Source organism: Glandiceps talaboti, chromosome 18 (genome assembly GCF_964340395.1).
Source record: "Glandiceps talaboti chromosome 18, keGlaTala1.1, whole genome shotgun sequence".
NCBI lineage: Eukaryota > Metazoa > Hemichordata > Enteropneusta > Spengelidae > Glandiceps > Glandiceps talaboti.
This window is the reverse complement of record NC_135566.1, coordinates 545,722-572,371: the sequence shown is the minus strand read 5'-3', so window position 1 is coordinate 572,371 and position 26,650 is coordinate 545,722. Positions and strand designations below refer to the sequence as shown.

Below are 26,650 nucleotides of genomic sequence, written 5' to 3'. Positions count from 1 at the left end.
ATTCACATCATCTACACTGTACATACAGTCATGGGTGGTGTTTTGATAGTTTAGGTTACTCACTATCACAGTGTTGTCAATTTTAGCACTACTCACAGTTGATAGAAGTAACTATATAGAATAAAAAAGGTTTGACAAAAAGATATTTCAAGTTCATTTTTGTGTTGACAGCAAATAATAATACCAAAAATTAACCTTTCAAGCAATTTTTGCATAATTTTTGTCACCTCTTAAAAGCAACAGTTTTTGATAATAAATGCACGACACACACACACACACGCACGTACGGAAAAAAGGAAAATTAAGCTTATCAATTCCTGATATGTCCTGCAAGAAAATGTCAAGGAGACATCTCATAGGTACAGTAGCGAAGTTCTAGGCTTCATTGGCCAACATCTTTGACTACTTTTGAGATAACTTGTGTATATAGAATAGAAGATAGCCATTAAAGCTAAAATGGAGTACAACATATGTAGACATTTCAAGTACAAATATGTTTATTAAAGGCACAAGTAATGTCCAACTATTTACACTTGTATGACTCTGTCATACTTCAGGGTTTTATATATGAAACTTTTATGTCTGTATGAGTTGTTGATGGAAAATAAGTCATGTGACTAGCATGTGACTAATGAACATTGAGTTGGTGAAATCGAGTCATCCTCAAATGACATCTTGACTGTCCCAGGCATTACAGAAATTGCATGTCATGTGATCATCATGTGACAATAACAACAGCCTCACTCTTATCACATGGACTATCTGTTGGGGAATTCACATGTCATGTGACCAGCATGTGACAGGGCATCAACAACATCCTCCCTCTCTATATTACAATGGACTGTTGAAATCTCAAATCATGTGATCATCATGTGACAAGGACATCAATGACATCCTCACTTTCCATGTCCAAGTCTTGTGGTGTCTCAGTTGGTGATATCCTATCACCATCAAAAACAAAGGCAATTTTATTTCTTGGAATATCCAAAAACTTGGAATATTCATCCATTAACTTTTCCATTGGATCAGTCTGTGAAGAAAAAAAAAACTTGATGAAGTATACTTTACATGTAAATATTTGGATTTTGATACAATATAGATATTTGAGAATTATAGTAGCAATTGCAGCAAAATTATGGTAGGCTGTAGGGAAACTATCCCAACTTACTTGATCTCTGTTACAGTGTTCCCAAACCTTAGCAAGGACACAGTCATGCAAAACAATGCACTCATCAACTGTGCATGTGAATTGGATAATTTTTTATTTCACATTTATACAAACTATTTGGGAGAGACAGAGATTCAAATCAGTTTGTGGACTTTATAAATCAAATGGTGACATGGCTTACGTCTTCACATGAAAGTCATAAATCACGAAAGCTCTGTGTATATTAAGTACATTTGAATGATATAAATATCAGATTTGTTCTGAATCGTTGCTATGTAATGTTTTTACCTTTTTGATTGATATTATTTTCTTAGTTTTAGTTCCACCTTGGACTTTGATATGGACAACATTTGGATCCTCCATATCCAGGGATGCATCGTTGTCTGAAGTCATAGAGTTGGCATTTGCCACAACACAATCTGTAGGGTATAAACAAGATATGTCAAACTTTGAATACAAGACGATGGTGTATGTGCTTGTGTGTGTGTGTGTGTGTGTGTGTGTGTGTGTGTGTGTGTGTGTGTGTGTGTGTGTGTGTGTGTGTGTGCGCGTGTGTGTGTGTCTGTCTGTGTGTGCGTGTGCGTGTCTATCTGTCTGTGTCTGTGTGTGTGTCTGTCTGTGGTTATAATGAGGGTAATGATAAGTCATGACAATACCTGATCCACTACACTAATGTGATTAGACTGACCTACCTATAATATCTGTGATACGTAAATTAATAGATTTTGGTGTATCTGAAGCAATAATGGAGTCCTCTCTTAATGTCAGTATGATCTGATCTGCTTCAACATTCAGTTTTTCAGCAAGTGACTTCATAATTACTCCAAACTGGTCAGTCTATGAAAAAAGAAGATGTTTTGAATATTAAGGAACTCTGTATGTCATCAATACCATTACTTTAATACAGAACAGCAAATCGATTCATTCTAATTTGTTTATCTAAAATGAAATATTTCTGTGATCTCAAATAAGTCTCCAGATAAAACTGAATTCTTGCTTGATTTCAAAAAAAAAATAATATGAACAACTACCTGGATGATACTGAATATCAATTAGCACTTGATAAGTGGAGAAAGAATGGAATTACCATCACTACTGACGGATGCACAAATGGACAGACAGATGGACTGACAGAACACATTGTAGTAGACTCCCTTTGGGGAACTAATAAACCATGATTTACTTGTAAATGTACTATTACAGTACCTAGATGCACACATGTGGGTGCCAATGTTTAAATGTCTGTGCATGGTGTCATGTTAGTTCATTTCATTTCTGACAAAATGTCGCAAGAAACCATATTCATTCAATCTTGCTATCTTAAAGTGTAGTATGTGCAGTTTCCTATTGGTTTTGGTGTGGTTGTATCAAACAAGCAATGAACAGTACTTCATACAAGCATGAACATGTTAGAGTGTAGTTGCCATGGTAATACATGTTATTGCATTCAGGGTGTTTTAAAAACAAGGGAAGTGTTGATTACATTTGGGGGCAAGCATGTCTGTGAATTTTTTTTTTAGTAGATGCCATTCAGTGGAGCCCTGTCTGTTTGTGCATCAACTGCACATCTGGTATCATTTTTGGTTACACTCGTACTGTTTTGGATTTTTGTTGGCATCTTTATGGTGTAAAACTTTATTATAACAAAATATGTTTAGTATTTATGAAATGTTCCTATTGTCTACAGATGCAAAGAAGTCCAAAATTTAATTACAAAGACAATGTTCCATCATCAACAAAACAAGAATTACAATCAATAGTTCTGATTGTAAATACATTACCAGTTTCATGTCATATCTTACGACTCCAAGCTTGCATGTGATCTTGACCTTGAGAGTCTTGTCTTCTGGAGGTGACATAAAGCAATCATCTGGCGACTGGGTAAGTGGAGATGGGAATACTGTACTGTTGTAGATGGAATCCATGGCTTTGTCAACATTCCTAGGGAAATAGTTACAGGATGAAAACATTCCTAGTGAAATGGTTAAAAAAAATTATAACAATTCCTAATAAAATGCTCTTTTTAACGAGAGTAACGTTATTACCCTCTGAAGGCAAGTGACTACTTTGATATAATATTAACAACTGTAAAACACAACTATAGATGACATGCCACACTGTTTATGACACTTTCCCGTGACTATTTTTTTATTTTAGACTAATAAAGTCATACATTACAGAAGTGTACTCATATTTATTCCACCATGATGGCACTCAAAAACATGCTTCAAACACCACATTTACCAGTATTTTGTTAAAAATTATTGGATTTAACAACTTCCCTCACCTGAGGACTTTATCCAGCTGCCTTTGTCGACTGGCAGGAACTATTATGTCGAGAGGGGCGGTGGGTGGTGATGGAGGAGGTGAGGGTGAATTACTTGAAATACTTCTTGTTTTGTTCCTCTCTGGAGTCCTACATACAAGACAAATCATACAAATAATACCTTGGAAAAACTTTAGTTCTGCCACAATATCTTTCACTATATGGAAATGATAATATTAAAATAATTGCATGTAATTGATTTTATACACACAAATTAAATTGTAATACTTCCCTAAGTCTTTTACAACACAAATAATAGCATACAAGTATGACTGTCTATATTTTAATTGAAAAAACATATTTCTATAGATTTATGCTGAAAATAATTCTTTGTTAATCTTTAGGCAAATTAGGCTATAATCAATATATATATATATATACATTTCACTCAAAACGTCTAGACATATTAAGTCAATGTGTGCCGAATTGCATATTATTTTAATCACTGGTTCTTAAGGTAATTATGATATACAAACATACAGACAGCACCAAACTCCTACAGGAGTTACAGTTCTTAAGATAATTATGATATACAAACATACAGACAGCACCAAACTCCTACAGGAGTTACAGTTCTTAAGGTAATTATGATATACAAACATACAGACAGCACCAAACTCCTACAGGAGTTACAGTTCTTAAGATAATTATGATATACAAACATACAGACAGCACCAAACTCCTACAGTAGTAAGAATTCATAGAAAAAGCAAAAAGATATTGTAAAGGGAAAAAAAGGAAATAAAATTTTGAAATTGCTCTCTGATCTGGCTGATTTATGACAAGTTTGATGGTTTTTGGTTAGGTATACACATAACTGGAAAATACTCTTCATATTGGTGATAGTGGTCTATAAATTCTAAACTTGCAGTCACATCACACTCCTTACAATATCTTTTTAACTTTTTTGAACCACGACAGTAAATGTATTTGTTTAAATATACATACTGAATACCAATAAAGCAGATATCATCATCTTCTTCATTATCATCATCATCATCTTCAGAGGAAAGTACTACAGTAGTTTTCTTTGGTTTATTTCTAAGTCTTGGCTTCTTTACTGGAGACAAATTCCAACTATCAGTTTCATCTTCTTCATCATCATCTGTATGAAAAAGAACTTGGTTTATCAATATACCTCTCCAGTGATCGATGGTGTCATAAATTTCTAGGGATTTGGCAGTGTCACTGTTTTTTGTTTTTACATTTTTTCCACATAAATTGTCAACAAGTTCCTGTGAAAAAAAAATTGAGGAAAAAATCGCACCCCCCCCCTCCCTCCCCCCGATACTAGTAACTGGATTTTCTCAGCACCTACACACTAGAAAAAGTATGAATCCACAAAAGTGTCTTGCTACTGTACTACATCAAATTTTACATACCCAAGGCTGTAAGAGTCTCTTGCTACTAAATTTTACATACCTGAGTCAATCAGGACAGACTGTACTGCTCTGTGGTCAAATCTAAAGATATTATCTGGGATTTTGTATATGGTAGCACATGGATTACCACTCACTACAGGTCTGCTCCGTTTGGTTGCTGCTTTTTTCTTTGGAATGACCTCATCTCCACTACCTGAACCATCATTCATCTGAGTGTAAGCAAATCACAATAACTAGGTTTAATTCAATCAGCTTTATCTAAAAATTAGTCTGTAAGATACAGACATTCATGCCAGCACTCATTAAAGAAGCCTGAGTGATAGGGCTGAACAACACGATGTATCTTACAGTCTATCTAAAAATCTAACTTTGTTCAATATTGTCAAGAGTTTAAGACTTGTCTTCAGATATCTGTGGATGACATATGGAAGTACACCCCCTCTTTAACTTCAAAAAAGGACCACTAGCCACTCCATTAATTATAGAATTTATTTTAATAATATTGTGACATGCATGGTATAATCTCAGACCACTAGAAATTATCCAAACATTGTGACATCTTGGTATAATTTCAGACTACTAGAAATTATCCAAACATTGTGACATCTTGCATGTAGTGAACAAATACTAACAGTAATGCACTGAAAGCAAAAAGCAACTCTAAAATGGTCTCCAAAAAATGGAAATTGTCTGGAGCACTCAAGCCAAGAATTCTTTTGTAATAATTTACCAGTACAGTAAATGGGTTGCAGACAAAGAAAACGTGAATAAAATTGTTCTGATTTATAGCTAGCAGCGTAATTTGATGTGTGTAATTTTGACATTATTTTTAAAATTAAAAATGAGAACCGCAGGCAGTAGTTAGCAACGGTATACATGTACCTCGGCCATGTGCCAACGTTGTATGGCCTTCTCTTTGTTATCAACACAGTCACTTTGACGAGCTGTTAAAGTGTGTTTATTATATTGACAGTTCTTTTTATAACCTTTCTGTTAATCACTTATGTAACACCCCTTTAAATCCAATCGTCAGCCGTGAATCGAATATGACTTTCTACGTGGCGGAATTTCTCACTCCTGATCCACACTTTATATGTATGAGCCTTCTAATATATAGAATTACAAGAAGACGTACGACGTGTTTTCACTTCCGCATTCTTCAAAACCGCGCGTAAAAACAGCATGATTGCAATTAGGTGATTCACCGGTACGGATTAAAGTAATTACGCTGTCAAAACGACACACCTTCATTGATACTATATGTGTTTATATATAAACACGCCGATATCATTAAGAATCAATAGACATTATTATACCATATTACCTTGTCGCTTGGTTTATTACTGTCGCCGTTCCTGCGTGAACTGTCAGCAATGTCACTGAAACTCAAAATTTCCGCCATTTTGGAAGAATTATTTTTCACGTGACTAAAGTGAGAGATCTCACGAGAATCAAGGTGATCGAAGATGGCGGAAGGTTAGCCGATATCTTCCAATATTTCTCAATTTTTAGCGAATTGTCATATGTTACGGTTATACAAACTGTTTTCTTTGTGTGTAAGAGTCAAACGATGCATTTTGTGTGTACTGTAATATATATACTGTAATTTTATATGCATTTAGCTAGTTGTATATCGGGTATCATACCGGGAGGGAGGGAACTTACCGGGTGGGTTGGGTTATTTACTCGTGATCAGTCAGTTAGTATTCGTGTTGATTGTTTTGCTGTTGTCATCTTTTGATCAATTCTGTTACTTAAAATGACATACATTAAATGCCTCATTCCAAGACACTTCAGAGTTGTCACTCTGTTGGATTTTATTTCATCGATCGTTAGTGAGAAGTTATATGTAAACTTGTGAAATACATTACATATTTCAATGGTTGTTGTAGTTGGCAGACAGGGCAGCCACGAGCTGCAATATCAAACTTGAGATTAATTATTTAATCGCAAATTTTACCTAATATTTGATGACCTTAACAACAAATTACATGTAACAAGGAAACGAAACACAACTACTTTGAGGAAAGGTGCACAAAACCGACCAGGGCAAAGATAAAGAACAATGGACAGCCAGACAGTAGATGCAGTACTAGCGGTTTCGCTCCATCGCTCTTGCTGCTCCGCTAGAACTCATTGCTGATTTTTTTGCAAACCCCATAAGAAAATAAAAATTGAAACTAAAAATGTTGAGTCACACAAAATAAAATATAAATATGAATAAAATTGTATTGTAAATAGATAAAAACAAAGTTACAATTAATGCAGCTAGGCAGACAGTACTCACAAAGAAGCTACAGGTACAGGTGATGGATTACCATGGTAGCTAGATTTAATTTTAATGGCAGTTGGGTGAACTAATCCATGATTTCTGTCATTGACCCTGAATGGATGCAGTCATTTTATTTATCTGCTGATAAGTCCTGTGACAGTGTCGGTGATTTACATAATTCGACTTTTAGTATTTAAACAGCTGCTTTCTCATGTAAGGTACAGATGTAGGTATAACTAAAACTCTTGAAAAAACCCCAACCAATCATATCAATCAAATGTCCTCCTTAAAACTGATATAATTAACATCTACTTTTCAGATTGAATTATCTCAGTGTTCATTGTAATTTTAGTACATGTAATGCTTGTAGAGTATTTTACATCAACAATATTCTATTAGGTTCTATTGTAAATCATTTTAAACTGTCTTGTGTGTGTTACACTAGTCATTTTATAGTACAATTTTTGACATTGTTGTCAATTGTAAGTTTTATTAATATTTTAATGTATCAATTTGTTATTTCCCACATTAAAATATGATCTGCAATTGTAATATTGTTGCAATTCAGTCAATAGGCTGCTATGTACATTGTACTATATTATAAATAAACCGTAAATAATAATACTAATAATTCAGATTCAAAAAGTCATAGAACTGATATAATCATATTATCCTTAATAAAAGTTTACAATGTAAGGTAAGAAGCAAAAATATGTGTTTGAAAATATTTAACGCAAAATTTTGAAAATGAACTGTACCTCAATGCTGAAGGTATACCAATTTCTATCCAGGTACTAACATTTCAATTAAAGATCGGTATTCAGAGATGACTATCAATGTACAATACACAACCACTCATTGCTCATTTTGTAAAAGTTAATAGAATATGTTTGCAGTTATAACAAATCTTGACTCTTTGTTTTTTGTGCATTCAGCTGAAGTGGAAAAACTACAGCGCCATTTGGACTTACTTCGTCAAGAGTATGTCAAACTACAAAATAAACTTGCTGACGTGGAACAAAAGTACAATGTTTCATCAGCTGCAGGAGGTAATCTTAGTGAAGACAGCTTTGTTGCAAGACTCCTTAAAACTGTAGCTGATCTCTTTGATAGGGAGTTATACAGGTAGGTAGTGTCCCCCCAAACTCTCCACTCCCCCCCCCCCCAACTATTTTGTTAGTTTTATTTATAAAGTACTTGCTACTTTCACTTTGAGTGGACCTTCGCCATATGTTGAAATTCTAAGTAACCTTTGAGAGCAAACCATACAATGAGACTGGACTTACTAATACAGCAAATAGTTAAAGTTAGTGAAAATAGCCAGGATGTGGAAGAGTCTACATGATTCCCTGACATTAAATTCAAATGGGATATACAGATAAGTAAAGTATTGTATAATATTTAAAAAAATAACAATTCCCATCCCACCAGAATGAAATGAATGAGTTAAAATAAAAAAATAGTAATACTGACAGTATTATTAACATATAAGGTATCTTATCTAAATTTACATACATACTGTAGATAAGTTGTAAAGATAAGATATGGTGCATGTTGACTTGTTTGTTAATAATTATTGCAATAAAATAATCTACAGCTATATTACCTGCAGTTTTGTAAATTCATATGTCTACTGAACAATGTGTGAGCTATTATCAGTATTAACTGAAATCCTATTCCAGGAGAAGGGAAGGGGAGGGGGGGGGGGAGACATAGGTTTATAATAAGAAATTTGTAAAGAGGATAGTATTCTTGTTATTTACGGAGGAAATTATGAAATCTTTTATTTTCAAAAGAGTTGTGTTTTGACTTGTTTTAGAAACTTAGTAATATACATAAAGAAGGTCTCGCAAGAATGGGATAAATGTAGTAAAATTTACAATTTTTTATTGACATAAAATTCTAGCAGGGGACCTTAGTAAAATGCATGGCAAACTCAGGTAGGTTTGATATATGAAATCTTCCACGCAATAACACTAGTGGATATAACCTTCAAGATTATATTAATTATTATTCAAGTAATTTCAATGTCACCTTTGTTTGCAGCGATTTAACGGTTAAGCTGGAGGGCCATGACATCAAGGCACATAAATTTGTACTGGCAGCACGTAGTGATACATGGGGCGTACCAGATCTAGCTTCTGTACAGTCATTGGATTTCACAGGTTAGTTAGTCTGTCTTCAGGCTAGCAATCAATTTGTTATTCAAATCAGGTTTCAAATTTAATGACATTTATTGCTATAAAGCTGTTTAATGTTAGTAGCCAGTGCATTTTCACCTTTTATATATAATAAATTGACTCTAATGACACTATGTGAGTGCAGTTTACCATGTATATTTTATCAATTTGAGAAAGTCATTAATCACCGCTAATGCTATATTCATGGATATAGTATCACAAAAATAAAGCTTGTGATTTGAGTTAAGAATCTTGAGTCCAAACGCTTACAGCAGAGTTGATAATTTTGTGGTTTCTATGTAATGAATGTTATGAGTATTTAACATATGCAGTGTCAGATCTCATAATTGTGCAAAGTTTGAATTCAAATTGTTCATCACAAGCAGAGAAAGTATTGCACACAATGCCATTTCAAAGTTCTCTCTGTACTAATAATTGTTTTTAAATGTCTTCATCTGTGTAATAGTCACTGCTCTGTAGATTTGATATTGTGAAGCAGATATCGTACGCATCACATATGCACTATGCAGCTGGCTTGAAATACCTTATGGGATTAATATTACAGTCTTGCATGTTTCATATACAAAGATTATGTTTACATGTAGAAATACCCTATGAAGTAGGTGTTACTATGATGCGATGGGTGTATACAGATAGTTTATGTTTGTATTTTTGTTTACTTGTAGAAATACCCTATGAAGTAGGTGTTACTATGATGCGTTGGGTGTATACAGACCAGGCAGATATCAAAGCTGATGATACATTTGTATTACAACTATTGAAAGCAGCAAGTAAATGTAAACTAGTTGGACTCAGAGATCGGTGAGTTTTATCATGTGTATTTTATTAGTTCTTGTGTGTTATGGCCTTTATTATCATATAACTACATCCAAATCTTTACCTGTGTGCCATCAATCAGGAGAGATGAAAACAAAAAAAATCAATCCTGTTGTACTGAACATTTTTCTCCTCTGTTTAGAATTACATTCAATGATCATCACAAGTTTCATTAATTATGTACTGTCACTGGTTAGTGCACACATCAGTTTACACTGTGGAGTTTAAATACATCATAGGTGGTGAGTCTGACATGCCAAGGGGTCTAAAAGTACAATACTTTAATTTTGTTTTTAATTTTATCATCAACTTGACAACAATTGACAAAGATTTATGTATGTAGAGCTAGAGCATAGCTGTATAAATCCTTCAGTCTCTAATCCTGCCAAATCCTGAACTATATAACTGTACATACGGTAATAAGAACCAAGCTACAGGGAATTGTTTAGGTTAAGAGGTGCTTTCTGTGTAATATTCACCAAGCTGCAGGGAATTGTTTAGGTTGAGAGGTGCCTTCTGTGTAATATTCACCAAGCTACAGGGAATTGTTTTGGTAAAGAGGTGCTTTCTGTGTAATATTCACCAAGCTGCAGGGAATTGTTTTGGTAAAGAGGTGCTTTCTGTGTAATATTCACCAAGCTTAGTACAGGGAATTGTTTTGGTAAAGAGGTGCTTTCTGTGTAATATTCACCAAGCTACAGGGAATTGTTTTGGTAAAGAGGTGCTTTCTGTGTAATATTCACCAAGCTACAGGGAATTGTTTTGGTAAAGAGGTGCTTTCTCTGTAATATTCACCAAGCTGCAGGGAATTGTTTTGGTTGAGGTGCTCTGCAGGGTTTCTGGTCTGACTCTGTGTACTAGTCATCTAATTTAAAAGTGTAATGACATGTTATTTACTGAAGCTTTATGTTAGCTTTATTAATTTAACAATATGCAACAATGAGATTTATTGATACAATAAGAGTAAAATAAACATAAAATGCTTGTACTGTTTGTTACAGTTGTGAAAAGTCACTGATGTCGTCTGTGACTGTCAAGAATTGTATCAAATTTTATGCCACAGCTGATGAAATAGGAGCCAATACACTTCGAGAATACTGTTCAGAAATTATTTCAAACCACTGGGTAAGTGAATTAACATCATTATAGTGGTGTAGCATAGTAAATTAGACAATAATCATTATCAAACACTGAACTACATACATCAACAATATCTCATGAGTGCCTTTCAAATAATTCGTTATTTTAATCATTGTTTTTGCATTTCTGTGAAATGTTATTTATAAGAAATCATCGAAAGAGAATGATAGAAAATGTTCAAGTTTTGTAACAATATTGTTTTAATGATATGTAAGTTGTGTAATAGCATTACACCCCCCCCCCCCCATACTAGACAATAGAACAAGAATATTGACTAACTGTATGTCCACCTGTAATAATACCTGTATAGTGCATGGTGTGAAGCCATGGTGTTGACCAAGAAATCAAGTAAATGTCCACCTGTAATAATACCTGTATAGTGCATGGTGTGAAGCCATGGTGTTGACCAAGAAATCAAGTAAATGTTATTTTTATGATCCACTTAGGTGGTTAAATTCTGTATCAGCCATAAAATAAAAATATCTATGTTTGATACAAATGTGTGTGATTGTATTTGATTTGAACATTTCAGTGAGTGATTTTTGGTTGTAATAATGTTTGTTAAAACTAAATGTGATTGTATCTATGGTAATTTGAATATTTCAGGGTGATTTTAACAGTGGAGATTTTGTTAGTATGACAGCACCATTACTTTACAAGATGTTTAAAGCCAAGACAGAATATCCGTTACATACAGCTGTTAGGAATAGAAGAGAAGATGTTGTATTCCTTTACCTTATGGAATATGATGCACAGGTAGGTACATGTCAAATTACAGAACGTCACCTACCCTCAGGTATTTCTCTCCACACCTCCTTCTCTCCCTCCCGACCCTTCACAAAATTTCATATATCACTTGCCAATCATCAGAGCTGTACACATTTTCTGAGAGGCCAGCTTTTACCTTGAAGGAGAGGCCTTATGTGTAGTTGAAATATTCATAATTAAGTTTTGTCAAATCATACACAGTAGGGCTTTTCTTTTTATCAAATTCAGTATTTTCAAAGCAATGTCTCAATCAACCTGGTTCATTTTATCTGTATTTGGACTGATTTCAGTCATAACAACAAACTTGAAAGTAAACATTTATGTACATGTACTTATATCTTATAAATTTTAGTTACCTGGTAAATTGAATGAGTTAGACAACCAGGGAGATTTACCACTAGATTTAGCATTATCAACTAAACAAGAAAGCATAGCCACTGAATTAGTCAAGCACAGAGCTGATGTGGATGTCACTGACAATGATGGAAGATGTCTGCTTCATAAAGCTGTGAAAAGAGGTAAGTTTGTGATGGTTAGCAAAATGTAGACATTGAAAAAAATGGATTCTGAAACTGAAGTACAGGGACCATTCAACAAATACAACTGAGATTTATGAATAAATGAAGAGTAAAACCACATTACAGATTACAGTCATGAAATAATTGTTATTGTCTAAAATAAACTTTTTGATTGTTTGGAAAGTACAGTCCTTCAGATGTACTAGGGGGTCACACTGAAAATCAAAGAAGTGTGTATGTATCCAAAACCTGAAGTTTAGAACATACTAGAAATGGTTCAAATACTGCATACGCACTACAGAATTTATTAACATCAAAGATTATGCTATAGTAAGTTTTAGTGCTTATTCCTTTACCCTCAGAAAGTGATTTTGTGCTTTCTCAGTTTGTATGGAGGTGCAATATTATGGAGCTTATTTCTTTGAACCAGAAAATGAATTTTGTGCCAGTTTTTCTCAATTTGTATAATGATTTTTGACATTTATATTGTTTTTACCCTGCCGATGATGCCTATTCTCTCTGAGCCTTGTACAATGCATTGAGGATGTTTATAATGTAATGATTAGAATTTTATTTTATTATTTGTTTTCTATGCTTACTTCTTTTCACTCTGAGATGAATTTATTAATTTTGTGCCAGGTTTCCCAATTTGTTTTGAGGTATAATATTTTAATGCTTACTCCTATTTACCAGGAGATGAATTTTCTGCTATTTTCCTGATCAAGAATGGTGCCAAGACCAATGCTGCTAATCACCCTGAGAATGAGACAGCACTACATATTGTGGCAGCCTACAACCCACGGATAGCTAATCAGGATGTGATAGAGGGAATGGCTAGGGTTGCTAGTTTACTACTACAGTATGGAGCTAATCCTAACATGCAGGATAACACTGGAAGGTAGAACACACAACTCGCTTACATTTTGCTAAAGCTGTATATGTTAGAAAAATACTTCAATGAGAATTGAGTCATTGTATTAGAGTGCTAGTAATATGAAATTTCAACCCAGAGTGGGTTGTGTTACTGTTGGCGTTGTAAAGGCTCACTTTGGATTAGAATTAACATTCAGGTGTGAATAGTTGTCTTGCGGATTTATAGAAAAGTTTGTCCAGAATGAAAGGATAATCCTATGTAATCTTTATGGCTACACTACTAAGATAATATTAATGTTATTGCTATGTGACAACCACTGTGTAAATTACTAACACAGGTTATAACTTGTGTTTTTAGCATTGAGCTTTCTGTGAGTTTTCTTGGTCAATGATCATCAACAGAATTGTGACATTCATGTGTTCTTCTTACAGCACTCCAATGCATAAAGCTATAGCATCAAGAAATGACGCTGTCTTTACTCTACTACTAGATTATAAACAGTAAGTCAACTCGTCTAGATTTCTTTCTTTTGTTCTATGTAGGATGGAAATAAGTCAACCTATCTAGCTTTCTTTTGTTCTATGTAGGATGGAAATAAGTCAATCTATCTAGCTGTCTTTTGTTCTATGTAGGATGGAAATAAGTCAATCTATCTAGCTTTCTTTCTTTCTATGTAGGATGGAAATAAGTCAACATTCCAGTAGGGATATAGTGTATCACTTTTACCCACTGTATAAATAAATCTATATTTGCAGACATAAGTAACAAACACAGTAGTGTGATAGGACACATTGTATCTGTATGTACACACAATATGACATTGATAAATAATAGTGATATTAGGTACAGCTTGTCAAATTACATGTGTATGAGGGGTGTGTGTATGAAGGGGTGTGTATGAGGAGTATACGTATGAGGGGTGTGTGTATGAGGGATGTGTGTATGAGGGTTGTGTGTGTGACTGAGGGGTGTGTGTATGAGGGTTGTGTTTATGACGGTGTGAATGAGGGGGTTGTGTGTGTGTATGACTGTGAATGAGGGGTGTGGGGATGGATGGATTGGGGTGTTTTGACAACATGTATAGTGCATGCAGTTTGTTTTGATATGGTAGATATATATGGTAATGCATGGTAGAACTAAATCTTGATGGTAGCAGAGAACATTTCCAGACAGTGAAATAGAGTTGAATTGTATGCTAGGTGCCAGATCAGCAGGATATTAATCGACAATGTGAGCAAAAATTAAAGTATTTTCAATGATCCTAATACTGGATATTAGTTAAATTTATGTTGTAGTACAAAAATATGTTTTAGATTTTGAAGAAATGAAATGAAAAGAGAACAATGAATAACTAAACAAAGTGTTTGTTGCCACCAACATTCATGTTGTTCATCATCATCTATTAGATTAGATTTAGAACTAAGGAACAATGAAGATGATGTAGTTCTATGGCTGGCATTGGATAACACAACTGGAGACCAAAAATACAATGATGGTAGCTTTGCAGCAAGACTTATTACAAGGGGAAGTAAGCCAGATGCTATCAATCCTAAGACAGGTATGTTATGGTTACTATGGTTACTAGACTGGTATCGTAGGTGTGTGTTATGCTAAGGAAAGAATGCAGTCATTTACTGGTTACTTTTTGTCAGAAGTGTGAGGACTAAGTCACTTTGAAGATTAAACCAGAAAACGTCCACTATTTTCAACATTTTTTGAGACTGAGGACATTTTATGATTGATTGTTTGTTTACAGGTGATACTTTACTACATCTGTCATGCAGAGCTAACAATGAAGAAGCGGCATTATTTCTTGTTGAACGCAATGCAAGTGAAAATCATTCAAACCTCCAGGTAGGGATCATTGTATTGACTGTTTAATCATACCCCTCTAGAAAGAATCATTTATTCCACTCTTTATTCAGGTGACAAGTGGATTTTGACTTTTTCTTTAAAATAATGTCATTCATTAATTTTGTTGTTTCCTGTACATGTATCTGTATTAAAAGTATGATTTGTGTGAAATTGGTGCAAGCCTGACAGAGTGAATATGCAAAAGAATTGAGGAATTTTTGCCAAGATGGTAAGAATACTATTCCAGACAAATTTTTAGATATTTGTATGTAATATACTTGTATTGTACAGGGAGAGACACCACTTCACACTGCAGCCAGATATGGTCTAGCTAAACTCACCTTGCAGCTACTACATAAAGGAGCTAATCCCAACGCACAGACAAGGTTTGATGTCAGTAAACCCCTTGGTAGATATAACATTGAAGGTACTGATGTAGTCCATGAAGCAACACAGCAGACACCATTACATATAGCTATTGCTAATAAACATACAGATGTAGTTGCTGTGTTCCTTGAACATAGAGGTGAGTCAAGTCAACTATCAAATACATGAATTGAAGGAAGGTGGTTGTGGTCAGCTATAGCAGGGTTGTTCTGCTTTTGTGACAAACACCACACTCCATTTTCGAAAATGTTTCTTCCACAAATGAAGAATATTTAGAATACAGTACAGTGGATCCTAGTTTGAGACTTTTTCATCTGAAATACATTTTCCCCTTTTAGACCAAAGGGCTGAAAAGAATACCCCACAAAGGATGACGTGTCTATGTATGGACAAATATGGGGGAGTACCAACAATAACGTTGAAAACCAAGTGATATAAACTGACTGTAAATCATGTTGTATGTTTCTTTCAGCAAATTCACTACACAGTAACAACAATCTACAAATCATCCCAGATCTCAACTTAGTAGACAGTCAAGAACAGACTGTACTTGGACTTGCACTCTGGATGAACTTCCATGACATAGCAGCACAACTACTAGCTGGTGGTGCTAATATTAACCACACTATGAGTGATGGAATGACATTATTACATCAAGCTATTATGAAGCAAGGAACACCCAGTGCATTGTTCTTACTAGAACACAAAGCTGATCTCAATATTAAGTAAGTCAATAACAAACTTCTACGTCTAAATAAGTTAAGAATTCAAGTACCAGTTCTTCATCATTTATAACTTGTAACATGCATTGTCTGTCTGTCTGTCTGTCTGTCTGTCTGTCTGTCTGTCTGTCTGTCTGTCTGTCTGTCTGTCTGTCAGTTTGTCTGCCTGTCTGTTTGTCTGTCTGTCTCTGTCTGTCTGTCTGTCTGTCTGTCTGTCTGTCTGTATGTCTGTCTGTCTCTCTGACTCTGTCTGCATTTATCCATTTATATTAATGAAATCCAGTCATTCATGTAGTCATAATGTACTTGACTATCAAATATTATAATGACTCCAAAGTAGCTTTTATAGATGAAGAAAATTATAAATTTATTTTGCCATGGATTACATTCAGTCTATCATCTTAAAATTTTATGTTAACTGAATAACTCGGCGTCTCACAATCTGTTTTTCCTTCAACAGAACAAAAGAAAATGAAACCCCCCTACAGCTTTCAATCAAACGACATCTTCCTGTTGTTGTGGATGCGCTGTGTGTACGAGGTGCCAATATGAATGTAATTGATGAAAACGGTAACCCTCCATTATGGGTGGCACTAGAGAGTGGACAGGAAGATGTAGCCTCTACACTAGTAAGACATGGATGTGATACAAATGCCTGGGGTAGGGGACCTGGTGGATGTCAACAGACACTGCTACATAGAGCTATTGATGACAACAATGAAGCTGTTGCCTGTTTCCTAATACGAAGGTAAGTATTTCTATTTTATGGACATATGCCAGAACTAAGGGTCTATACATATAGTCAGATGCATTGTAAGAGTGAAGAGTTGCATATTAGTGTTTTAGCGAAGTTTTTGTGTATGTTTGAGACTCTTGTAATAGGAATAAGAAAACTTGCAAAACAAGCATAGATTTGAAAATCTTGCACCATAAGTTTAATGAACATCTCTGGTTTTCCTGAGAATTTGACAGAAATCTTGACTTACATACATATGTATGACAAACCTTCACAAGTGACTCCTGTACTAGCAAGGATACATATCAGTGGAAGATTAACTTTAATACATTCAATTGTTATAGTATAGGTTATTTGACTTGTGTAGCTTTCATCTTACAGTATGTGTGATGTGAATAGTCCTCGTAGACCAGGTCCTAATGGAGAAGGTGATGAAGAAGCCAGAGATGGTCAGGGACCTCTACACATAGCATGTCAGTGGGGACTTGAACAAGTTGTACAAGCATTGATAGAAATGAATGCTGATGTTAATGCTAAGGTATGTACTGTGATGTAGTTGTATGTTTTAACTGCTGACTACATTCATCTTGGGAAAGCTGTCAATCAACTCTGAATGACTTTGTATGTTTAGTTATATTGTTAAGATTTGATCTGATCCACCATTCAAATCGTTGGTACGTCTATAGAGGGCGGCAGACAGGGGAGAAGATCTCGCTTGCACACAAGAAACCATACTCACTCACAAGTGTCTTGGAACTGACAAGCAAGGGAAAATGCTGGGTGACGCTAACTTGTAAGCCGTTTGAGATTTAACGCAATGTTTACTTATGTAAATTCCAAAAATTGAAGGGGATGATTGGCTAAAAGAGAATGTATGCAAATTGACCTGTAGACCCCAAGCTGGCACTTCCCCTCGATTTGAAACCAGTTAAACTTTAACTTTGCCTTATGACACCAGGAGTATACCTACAAGTGAATTTGACACAGAACAGGCATAAGAAGGACTTCTTAATCAAAATAACTTGCATACAAAGAGTAACAATTTGAATTTATTAAAAGTTGTCTATTTTAATGTACCGCTGTGTCTGTGGTCATTGTATTGGCAATGTCATTTCTGATTTAACTAATATTTTGGAGAACAGCCCAGTGTCAAGAGTGAGAATTTATTGAGGCTTGTGTACTAATTGTTTTGTTTTGTCATGGTTTGTTGTAGGATGCCGAGGGTAAGACACCCATCCACATAGCTGTAATTAATCAACATGATACACTGATCAAACTATTGATGTCACATCCACTATTAGATTTAACTCTTAGAGATAGAAGTGGTCAGACACCGTTTGCTGCTGCCATGACAATCAAGAATAACAAAGCAGCACAGATGATATTAGATAGAGAACCTGGAGCTGCTGAACAGGTGAGTCTGTTACATCCATATGTCACAGGTTGTTTACTTATTTCAAGCCCTCAGACGGGTCCAACTGATTCATTCTTATTCTAACCCATATAGGCAACTTTTTCATTTTTTCTGTTCTTTTCTTCTCAAACAAAACAAACTTGCAAAATTTTCACATTATACCCAGAATGCGATAAAAGACAAGTAAATGAATAATTGGTACATGTCACTTTCTACAATTATAATGTTGAAGTGATAATTTACTGTAAATGCAAATGAAATCACTTTTAGAAAATCCTGATGGATGTACTGTATGCAGTACATGGGTATAGTGTTTGATTTTTATTGACATAATACATTGTATATCTTTCTCTCTATCAATAATCACGTTGACATTTTCCCATTGTTTTACAGCTTGACAACAAAGGAAGAAACTTCCTCCACATAGCTATTACAAACAGTGATATAGAAAGTGTATTATTTTTAATTAGTGTTCATGCTAATGTCAACTCTAGAGCACAGGACTCCAGTAGGTTGTCACCACTACATCTCTCTGTACAAACTGGCAATGAAATGATAGTTAGAAATCTGGTGAGTAAGTTTTTAAATGTCATTTTTTTGTCCATACAAATCTTTTGAAATATTCTTATTATTCTAAGTGTCAAATATTTCATTTGTTCATTAATTTTAATTCCAAAGGAAATAGGAAAGTGTCCCAGAAATACATTTTATCTTTAGATAATGTGATGAATAAAGCAGTGAAGTATGTATGTGATAATCACTCTCAGTATCATCAAGTCATTGACATGTAGATAGTGTCTAGCTTGGAATAGAAAGATGAAAGATGAAGAATAACATGTGATGTACATGTGATAGGCATGTGATGTGCACATGATGTGCAGGTGATGTACATGTGCTACACATGTGATATGCACATGATGTACATGTCATATCATATAACCTGGTTAACCTTATATCAATTTTGGTGTTTTGGAAGAACTTAACAAATTTCAATCACCTCTTTAAGATGATTTAAATGCTAGCCGTAAAAAAATCCAGTTGTTAGTAATTTAATTTTTTGTATTATTTTTAGCTACTGGCAGGAGCTAATATTGGTGATCTTACCAACCATAAACAGACATGTCTTCACATAGCAGCTACCCATGACCGCTCAACGATATGTAGTATACTTATAGAGAATGGTGTAGATGTTGATGCAGTTGATGTCAATATGAATAATGGTAAGTGTTATCAGCTCATTTAATTTACAAATCATTATACTCTGGAGGTGTTGATGTGAAATTTGTAGTCTTTTGTGTGAGATTAACCTACACAAATTAGGCTTTCCTATGATGGGAGAAGTATTTACCACAAAATTGGTGAAAGATGCCCTTCTCTACTCAAATTCCACCTTCAGCAGTGAGATACAACCTTCACTAGTAGTAGAATTATCTAGCCACTAGTACTTGCCTCAAACAGTGAAATTTACAATGACCTACATTAGGGGATTTGCCTACCTCACTCGGATAGAAAATAAAGTCGAACACCATTATTGGTAGTTATGGTTTGGTGATAGCAGTTCAGATTTTACTGACATTTACAGTATTATTTGAGTACTTATAGAAATGATGGCGATAAGTAATAATGTACATTTTTGATTGATTTTACTCTTCTTTTTTCAGCTCTTCATGTTGCAGTGCAATCTGGGAACATAAACTGTGTTAGGGTACTACTTATAGAATCACGTATCAATGCAGAACATGTCAATCTAAGGTGAGAACCGTTTATAAGATATAGTGCCCTCTATCAAGCACTTACAGAGTCTCATATCAATTCAATCTAAGATGAGAACAAGCAAGGGGCGTTCGGATGCAAAACATTTGTTATTGTTCTATCAGAGCACCATGGGTCCCGCGGCAATGTTGCATGCAAAATATTTAAATGGTGGCACATTCAAATTAAAAAATAATCTTGTAGATTTAACTTTTATTAGTATAACAGTGTTGATCGTATTTTCATTATTTGACAGAGGGCAAACACCAATGCATGTATTAGGACAGTATGGTAAGGAGAATGCAGCAGCCATATTTGAATTATTCAAAGAATGTATGCCTGCATATCCAGTCGACATGCCAGATGCTGAAGGTAACACAGGTAAGCACCAGAATCAGATTGCTTGGTATATTCATAATAAATTATAGAAATCCAAAACTAAGCAATTCTCTTGAAACAGTAAGCAAATTTACTGCAATCTAACATCAAATTCAAATTTGTGTGACTTTAATGTATTTCCCATCATTCTTGGTCATGTTTTGTAACCTTTGACCTATTCAGGGTCATATCCTATCAGTCTGCCCTTATCACGATTTGAATATGCTAATTTTTCCATTCTCTTCCAGTGTTGTTACTTGCATACCAACAAGGTAATGCCAATCTTTGTAGAGCAGTTGTAAGATCAGGAGCTTGTCTTGGAACTGTGAACAAAAATGGAATATCTATTTTTAACGCCCAGGTTGCCACAAAACAACTGTTATTTAGGTTATTAGGTAAGTACTGATCTTGAACTTGTACCTATAGTATGCCAAAATTGATGATCAGAAAACAGCATGCCATAACATTTTTTTGTCTTAAATGAAATTCATGTTTAGAACAAACAGATTATAAATAGAAATAAGTGCTATACACGTTTTATGATTGCTTCACCTGTATTTTGCTTGGTGACAAATTATTTAACTTTCCAGATTATACATAATACCACACTAAGCCAAGTTGTACATGTTCAAACCAAAAATACAACATTTACTGTCTGGTAATTCAAAGTAATCACAGCATACAGCAGTTTCAGGTAATTCATATTTTAATAAGAACAAAGTAAAATAGTTGTCTTATCTTGAGTATTATGGTTTTTACACTTACCAATACATTGTATGTAAATTGAACCCCAATATACCCTTGTTTACAGATATGCTTTCTGCAGAGCCACAATGGTCAGAATGTGAAACTTGCCAGGAATGCTCTATAAAATTTGGAATCAAAACAAGGAAACATCACTGGTAAGTTAACTTTCATGTTTATGTAATAGTGTGTCTGTTTTTGTCTTTGATGAGTGAGATATATAGGAATTAGAATTTGAGATAAAACATTTTATTTGTTATTTTTCTTGTGTTGCCTCGTCCATGAATGGTAAATCAGAGTATTAAGTATTGTAAACCGTACATGGTCATGAAAAGAAGCATTCTTAAACGTATGTAGAGTTTCCCAAGAATTTACTAGTGTGCTCTGCCAAAATGATCATGCGATGTTTACTAGATTTGCCCCAATGCTACCAGGGTTTCCAAACTGTAATTAGCAAAAAAACACTGACAGTGTGGTTTCTTCTCTTGTTTATTTCAGCCGACACTGTGGTCGTATTTTATGTTCTAAGTGTTCCGCCAAGATGATGCCGATTATAAAATACGACCTGAATAAACCAGTTCGTGTTTGTGATATGTGTTTTGACGTTCTAACATTGGGTGGTGTACCATAGTGTAGGTCACAAAACAATTTGCAATGTGGTCTTCCCTATGCTTTTTACACTTTTTCTTTTGAACAATTGTAGAGGATGTATTTCAATATATTCAGGAGGATGAATATATTTGTTTTTCAGTTTTTATGAATGAAATATCAATAATTTGTCACAAGAAAGTTTTGTTTTTTTCAGTCTGCATAATTGTGAAATCAGATGTAGACACCATCCAAGGATTGTTCTTGGCTGTGTATAGGACAGGTGTTTAAATTTTCTGTTGATATTTATTTAGTCTTGTGATAAAAAACAATTGGAAAAACTCTAAAAACTTAAACTCATAACCCCCTCCCCATCAGAATGTTAGGTAATATCTGAGATGAACAACATACTACTAGTAGAAGATCACTCTTGTGAATAGTGCTCTCTAGTGGTGCAATAGCGCCCTCTAAAGTTGTTGTGATGTCTAAATTATGAGATCAAGAAATTGTATAAAAGTGTATTTTACTGGCTGATTACAATGGCAATCACAAGAGTCTCATCTACTAATTAACTCATCAGACAACAAACCTTGTGTATAGTTTCTAGTTGTTGGAGATATGTATCTCTCTACTACAAGGGGTTGGTATACATTACAATGGTCTATTCTATATTATCAGTGAAATAGTATCTGTATCAACTCTGAATGACACTAGAAAGTGTGACATCATCACTTCCTAAAAATTGACCTTTGACCCTTTAATTTATCTGACCAACCATCTCAAGAAGACAGATGTTAAAATCAGATGTGTTTTGTATGGTTCCAAGAAATGCCTATTGTTTGCACCAGAAATAACAATGTGAAAGATGTAGAAACTTATCAATCCAATATGGTGGCCCATGACTAGGTCAAAGGTTGTATGTTAATAGCATTGATAGTAATTATTTTACAGAATTAAGTTTGTTCAATAAAGAATGATTATACATTTTATTATTTTAGAAATAAAAAGGTAAGGAACCTGTAAGTTTTGAATAAAATTTTTACTAGAAATCCACACAAAATGTCAGTTTTTAAGTTCACACATACAACTTCAGTTCTGTTGGTGAAAACTGCCAAGGAATTCATAGAAATATTACTGCCAGACAAAGCACACCGAAATATTGAATTTGATATTAGCCTTGAATATCATATTGTTAATAACATATCATGGTAAAGATAGATTATGTATTACAGATCTATAGACATTTTAGAAAAGACATTACTTTACTGTTTGTTGCATTTCACCATAGTGAATACAGATCATGTCAGTTGTTAGGAGGACATACTGATCATAAGTTGAATCGGTATTGTTAGTCTTTTCTTTGGTACCCATAGTTGCATTCTACCTCATGCTAGGGGGTCAAAATAGAACAAGAAGGTTGACTTTTTCTCACACACATCTACTGTAATGCATGGTGTTGACCAAATAATTAAATGGTTGTGTATGACATGTATCTTGTCAGAAAACAGATTATTTGCCGCATCGATATGATGTTACAGACTAAGGTGTTTTCACATTAGTAATGGCATATAATCCTTTCCAACCATCGATATTTGTTGTTTTTGAAGTTTTACCCATTATATTAGCCTGTTTACTGCGCTGTTGAGATACATCATTAGCTGGTTGTACCTCCTAGCCTAGCCTAGTTACTGCACTGTTGAGATGCATCATTAGCTGGCCATACCTCCTAGCCATATAGCCTGTTTACTGCACTGTTGAGATACATCATTAGCCAGTTGTATCTCCTAGCCCTTGTATTCTCCACTTGTAGTGATTACATTGTCAAAACTGGCGATAATGAATTGAAAATTTTCGCCCAATAGCCTGGTTGATGACAGCATTTAGTCCCTCCAACCGTTACAACTTGTCAGGCTCTCATTATTCAAATGAATCATTATGTAAATATACACATATTACACCATGTGATGTGGTAATTTACATGTTATTTACATTTGTTTTATGTAAATTGAACCATATGGATGCTGGATAACCATCATAACAACTTTTGGTGTGTGGCTACGTAACTCGTTTGAAGTGGTGAATATGAGCTAACAATGTATCTCGACAGTTCAGTAAACAGGCTACCATTATATCCTCTTGCCATGTTCACATATTACTGGTATTGAATATTGAATTTATTCAATTATCAAACTTTAAATATTGGAGAAATAAAAAGATACCTTTGTCAGATCATAATACTAGAGTTTGTTGTCAATCTAGCATTGCCTTGACTTGAAGTTCATGGACTGAAGTCTCTACCATTACTAAATGTATGAAGCCTTACCACATTAATACTTGTATCAGATCTTATATCATTATTCATGTTGTGTAGTATATCATCAGACCCTACTACATTAATACCGATATCAGATTATAACATGTCAGACCCTCTACCATTAATACATATTTTCATCAAATCACAATATTTCATGTGTGTGAGTATATATAACTACACTGTACTATAGTATTTATGGTATTTAGCTATCTGAGGACACTCTTTGAAACAGACAGTCACAACATATAACTTTTAAAGCTATGGTCACAGGGGCTTGAATATTTAATATGAGATGTACAGTACAATTCTGGCAGGTTAATCAATAGTTGAGAGATATTTGTGCTGCAGCTCAGTCCTTGGATACAGGAACTGTGAGTGCAAGTACTCAAATCATGAGATGACAGCTCCTGATACTTTGTGATAGAGGGTGATATGTCATATTGGCATACATGTAAATGGACAGCCTTCCATATTGGCATACATGTAAATGGACAGCCTTCCATATTGGTATACATGTAAATGGACAGCCTTCCATATTGGCATACATGTAAATGGACAGCCTTCCATATTGGCATACATGTAAATGGACAGCCTTCCATATTGGCATACATGTAAATGGACAGCCTTCCATATTGGTATACATGTAAATGGACAGCCTTCCATATTGGCATACATGTAAATTGATAGCCTTTGATGGTGGCTGCTGTATATCATAGTATGATATCAAAATCAGGAGTCTGTACCCAGATAGTCTGAAAAAATTACTGTAATTTGATAGTTTTTGAAGGCCTGAAGGGCATTACAAAAATGACCTATTTAAAATAAGTGTACAACTCAAATGTAAGTTTTGTATCATTTTTTGAAAACTATGTATTGTGTAAATGTACTTATGAAGTGTTGTTGACATGTAAAACTAGATGTTGTATTATCTATTATTAGATAATATAACTTATCAGCAATCACATATCTGATATTCTATTATTTGAAAAATTCTTTCCCTATACTCTAAATCTCCTCAAGTGATGGTTCTTGAACCTTTAACCTTTGAACTTTGACATGACATGACATGACATTTAATTAAGGTCATTTGGATGGAAAACAAAATATTTTTGAACTGTATTATAGAAGTATTTGATGTTCTGAAAATGTATAAAATTACCAGCATGTGTACTTTAGATGGCCAAATAAGGTTACAAATGCAGAAAATTGTAGTTCTTTTCTCAGTAATCAATATTCATTTTATATTTGCTTTATTTAAAATTACAGTTTTGCTGTTCATTTTATTGCATTTTTAGAAATGATTGTCTGCATTTTGTGTTGTGTTATTTGTATGCTCATTAATACCTTTCAGAGTTTGCTTGTATCATTCCTGTACAAAGGATAAAAAGCTGTTGGCTTGCAAGTAACCAGCTGTTTATACATACATGTACTATTGTTTATTTGATTGATGATATGACCAAATATGTAAAACAGAGGTAGAACTATGTTTTTGATGGAATGAAATTGAGATTAGGATGGTGTCGGTACACTATTGTGTGAGTTGTCAAATATACTTATTAGATGTCAATGTGGTTTAGCTGTGGTTTAGCTAAGAGTGCAATTAGTATAGCCAGTCCTCTAGAGTAGTAACAGTAAGACTTTCTATTGTATTCCCCCTCTTCGCTTCCTAATATCAGTCAAAAAATAATATATTATAACTCATTCACTTTCTGGTTATAAAAGGCATATTTTTGATTATTTCATGAATGTATTAGTTACTTGTCAGTGTTTGAATTAATTATAACAGTATTTCTATAAATGGTGGCAAAGTAGGTAAACTCTATCGTTGAGATCATGTGATCTTTTAGCCGAGTTCCCACCCAAATATGGTTAGGAAGAAAATGTATGCACATTTTACTAAATTTTCCTCTTCTGTTTACTTGGTAAAGTTCCTAAACCTTGGCAAAGACAGCCTAATTAAGAGGAGGTACATTAGAAAGTTTTTCTATAGAAACAGTAGACATAAAGAAAGAAATAATATTGTCATTTCCTAAATTCTTTCTTGTAGTGAATGCTGCAGTAAATCTCTCTGTGCTTCCAATAACTTCTATGATAAGCAGAATACCTTTTTTTTTAAAAAGAAATTAAAGTGTATATTAAAATTTATGTAAGAAAACTGAGTCTGTCAGTCGTTATCCTTGATATTTATTGTTTTTGTGGTTATAGGGAAGTAAAGATCTGAAATTTATATAGAATAGCTTGAAATAGGGTTTTTAGTGTCAGCTGGTTTTTATTCTGAAATGTGGTCTTAAAAAGA

General features: G+C 34.2%; 2 protein-coding genes across 3 annotated transcripts; one reads left to right on the top strand and one right to left on the bottom strand.

The window, feature by feature from the left end:
• Positions 1-220: 220 nt before the first annotated feature.
• On the bottom strand, positions 221-6,279 carry LOC144449510 (NFATC2-interacting protein-like). The gene is made up of 8 exons (XM_078140054.1): positions 6,201-6,279; positions 4,917-5,085; positions 4,443-4,599; positions 3,456-3,584; positions 2,950-3,109; positions 1,861-2,005; positions 1,457-1,587; positions 221-1,030 (listed from the first exon to the last, which is right to left on the bottom strand). Exons 1-8 carry the CDS (start codon positions 6,276-6,278, stop codon positions 869-871), a joined length of 1,131 nt encoding a protein of 376 aa, XP_077996180.1. The 5' UTR covers position 6,279; the 3' UTR covers positions 221-868.
• A 57-nt stretch (positions 6,280-6,336) lies between these two features.
• Positions 6,337-25,159, top strand: LOC144449448 (rabankyrin-5-like). Of its 2 annotated transcripts, none has more exons than XM_078139982.1 (23): positions 6,337-6,352; positions 8,084-8,273; positions 9,195-9,313; positions 10,015-10,150; positions 11,167-11,290; positions 11,912-12,061; positions 12,426-12,591; positions 13,288-13,489; positions 13,897-13,965; positions 14,872-15,023; positions 15,222-15,319; positions 15,611-15,845; positions 16,179-16,431; positions 16,889-17,176; positions 17,546-17,702; positions 18,378-18,578; positions 18,972-19,148; positions 19,651-19,798; positions 20,240-20,330; positions 20,587-20,711; positions 20,957-21,103; positions 21,520-21,610; positions 21,951-25,159. In XM_078139982.1, the coding sequence occupies exons 1-23, from the start codon at positions 6,343-6,345 to the stop codon at positions 22,081-22,083; spliced, it is 3,462 nt and encodes a 1,153-aa protein (XP_077996108.1). In that variant the 5' UTR covers positions 6,337-6,342; the 3' UTR covers positions 22,084-25,159. The 2 variants fall into 2 exon arrangements, with proteins under 2 accessions (XP_077996108.1, XP_077996107.1); XM_078139981.1 differs by having other exon boundaries at positions 13,285-13,489.
• The last annotated feature ends 1,491 nt before the right edge of the window (positions 25,160-26,650 follow it).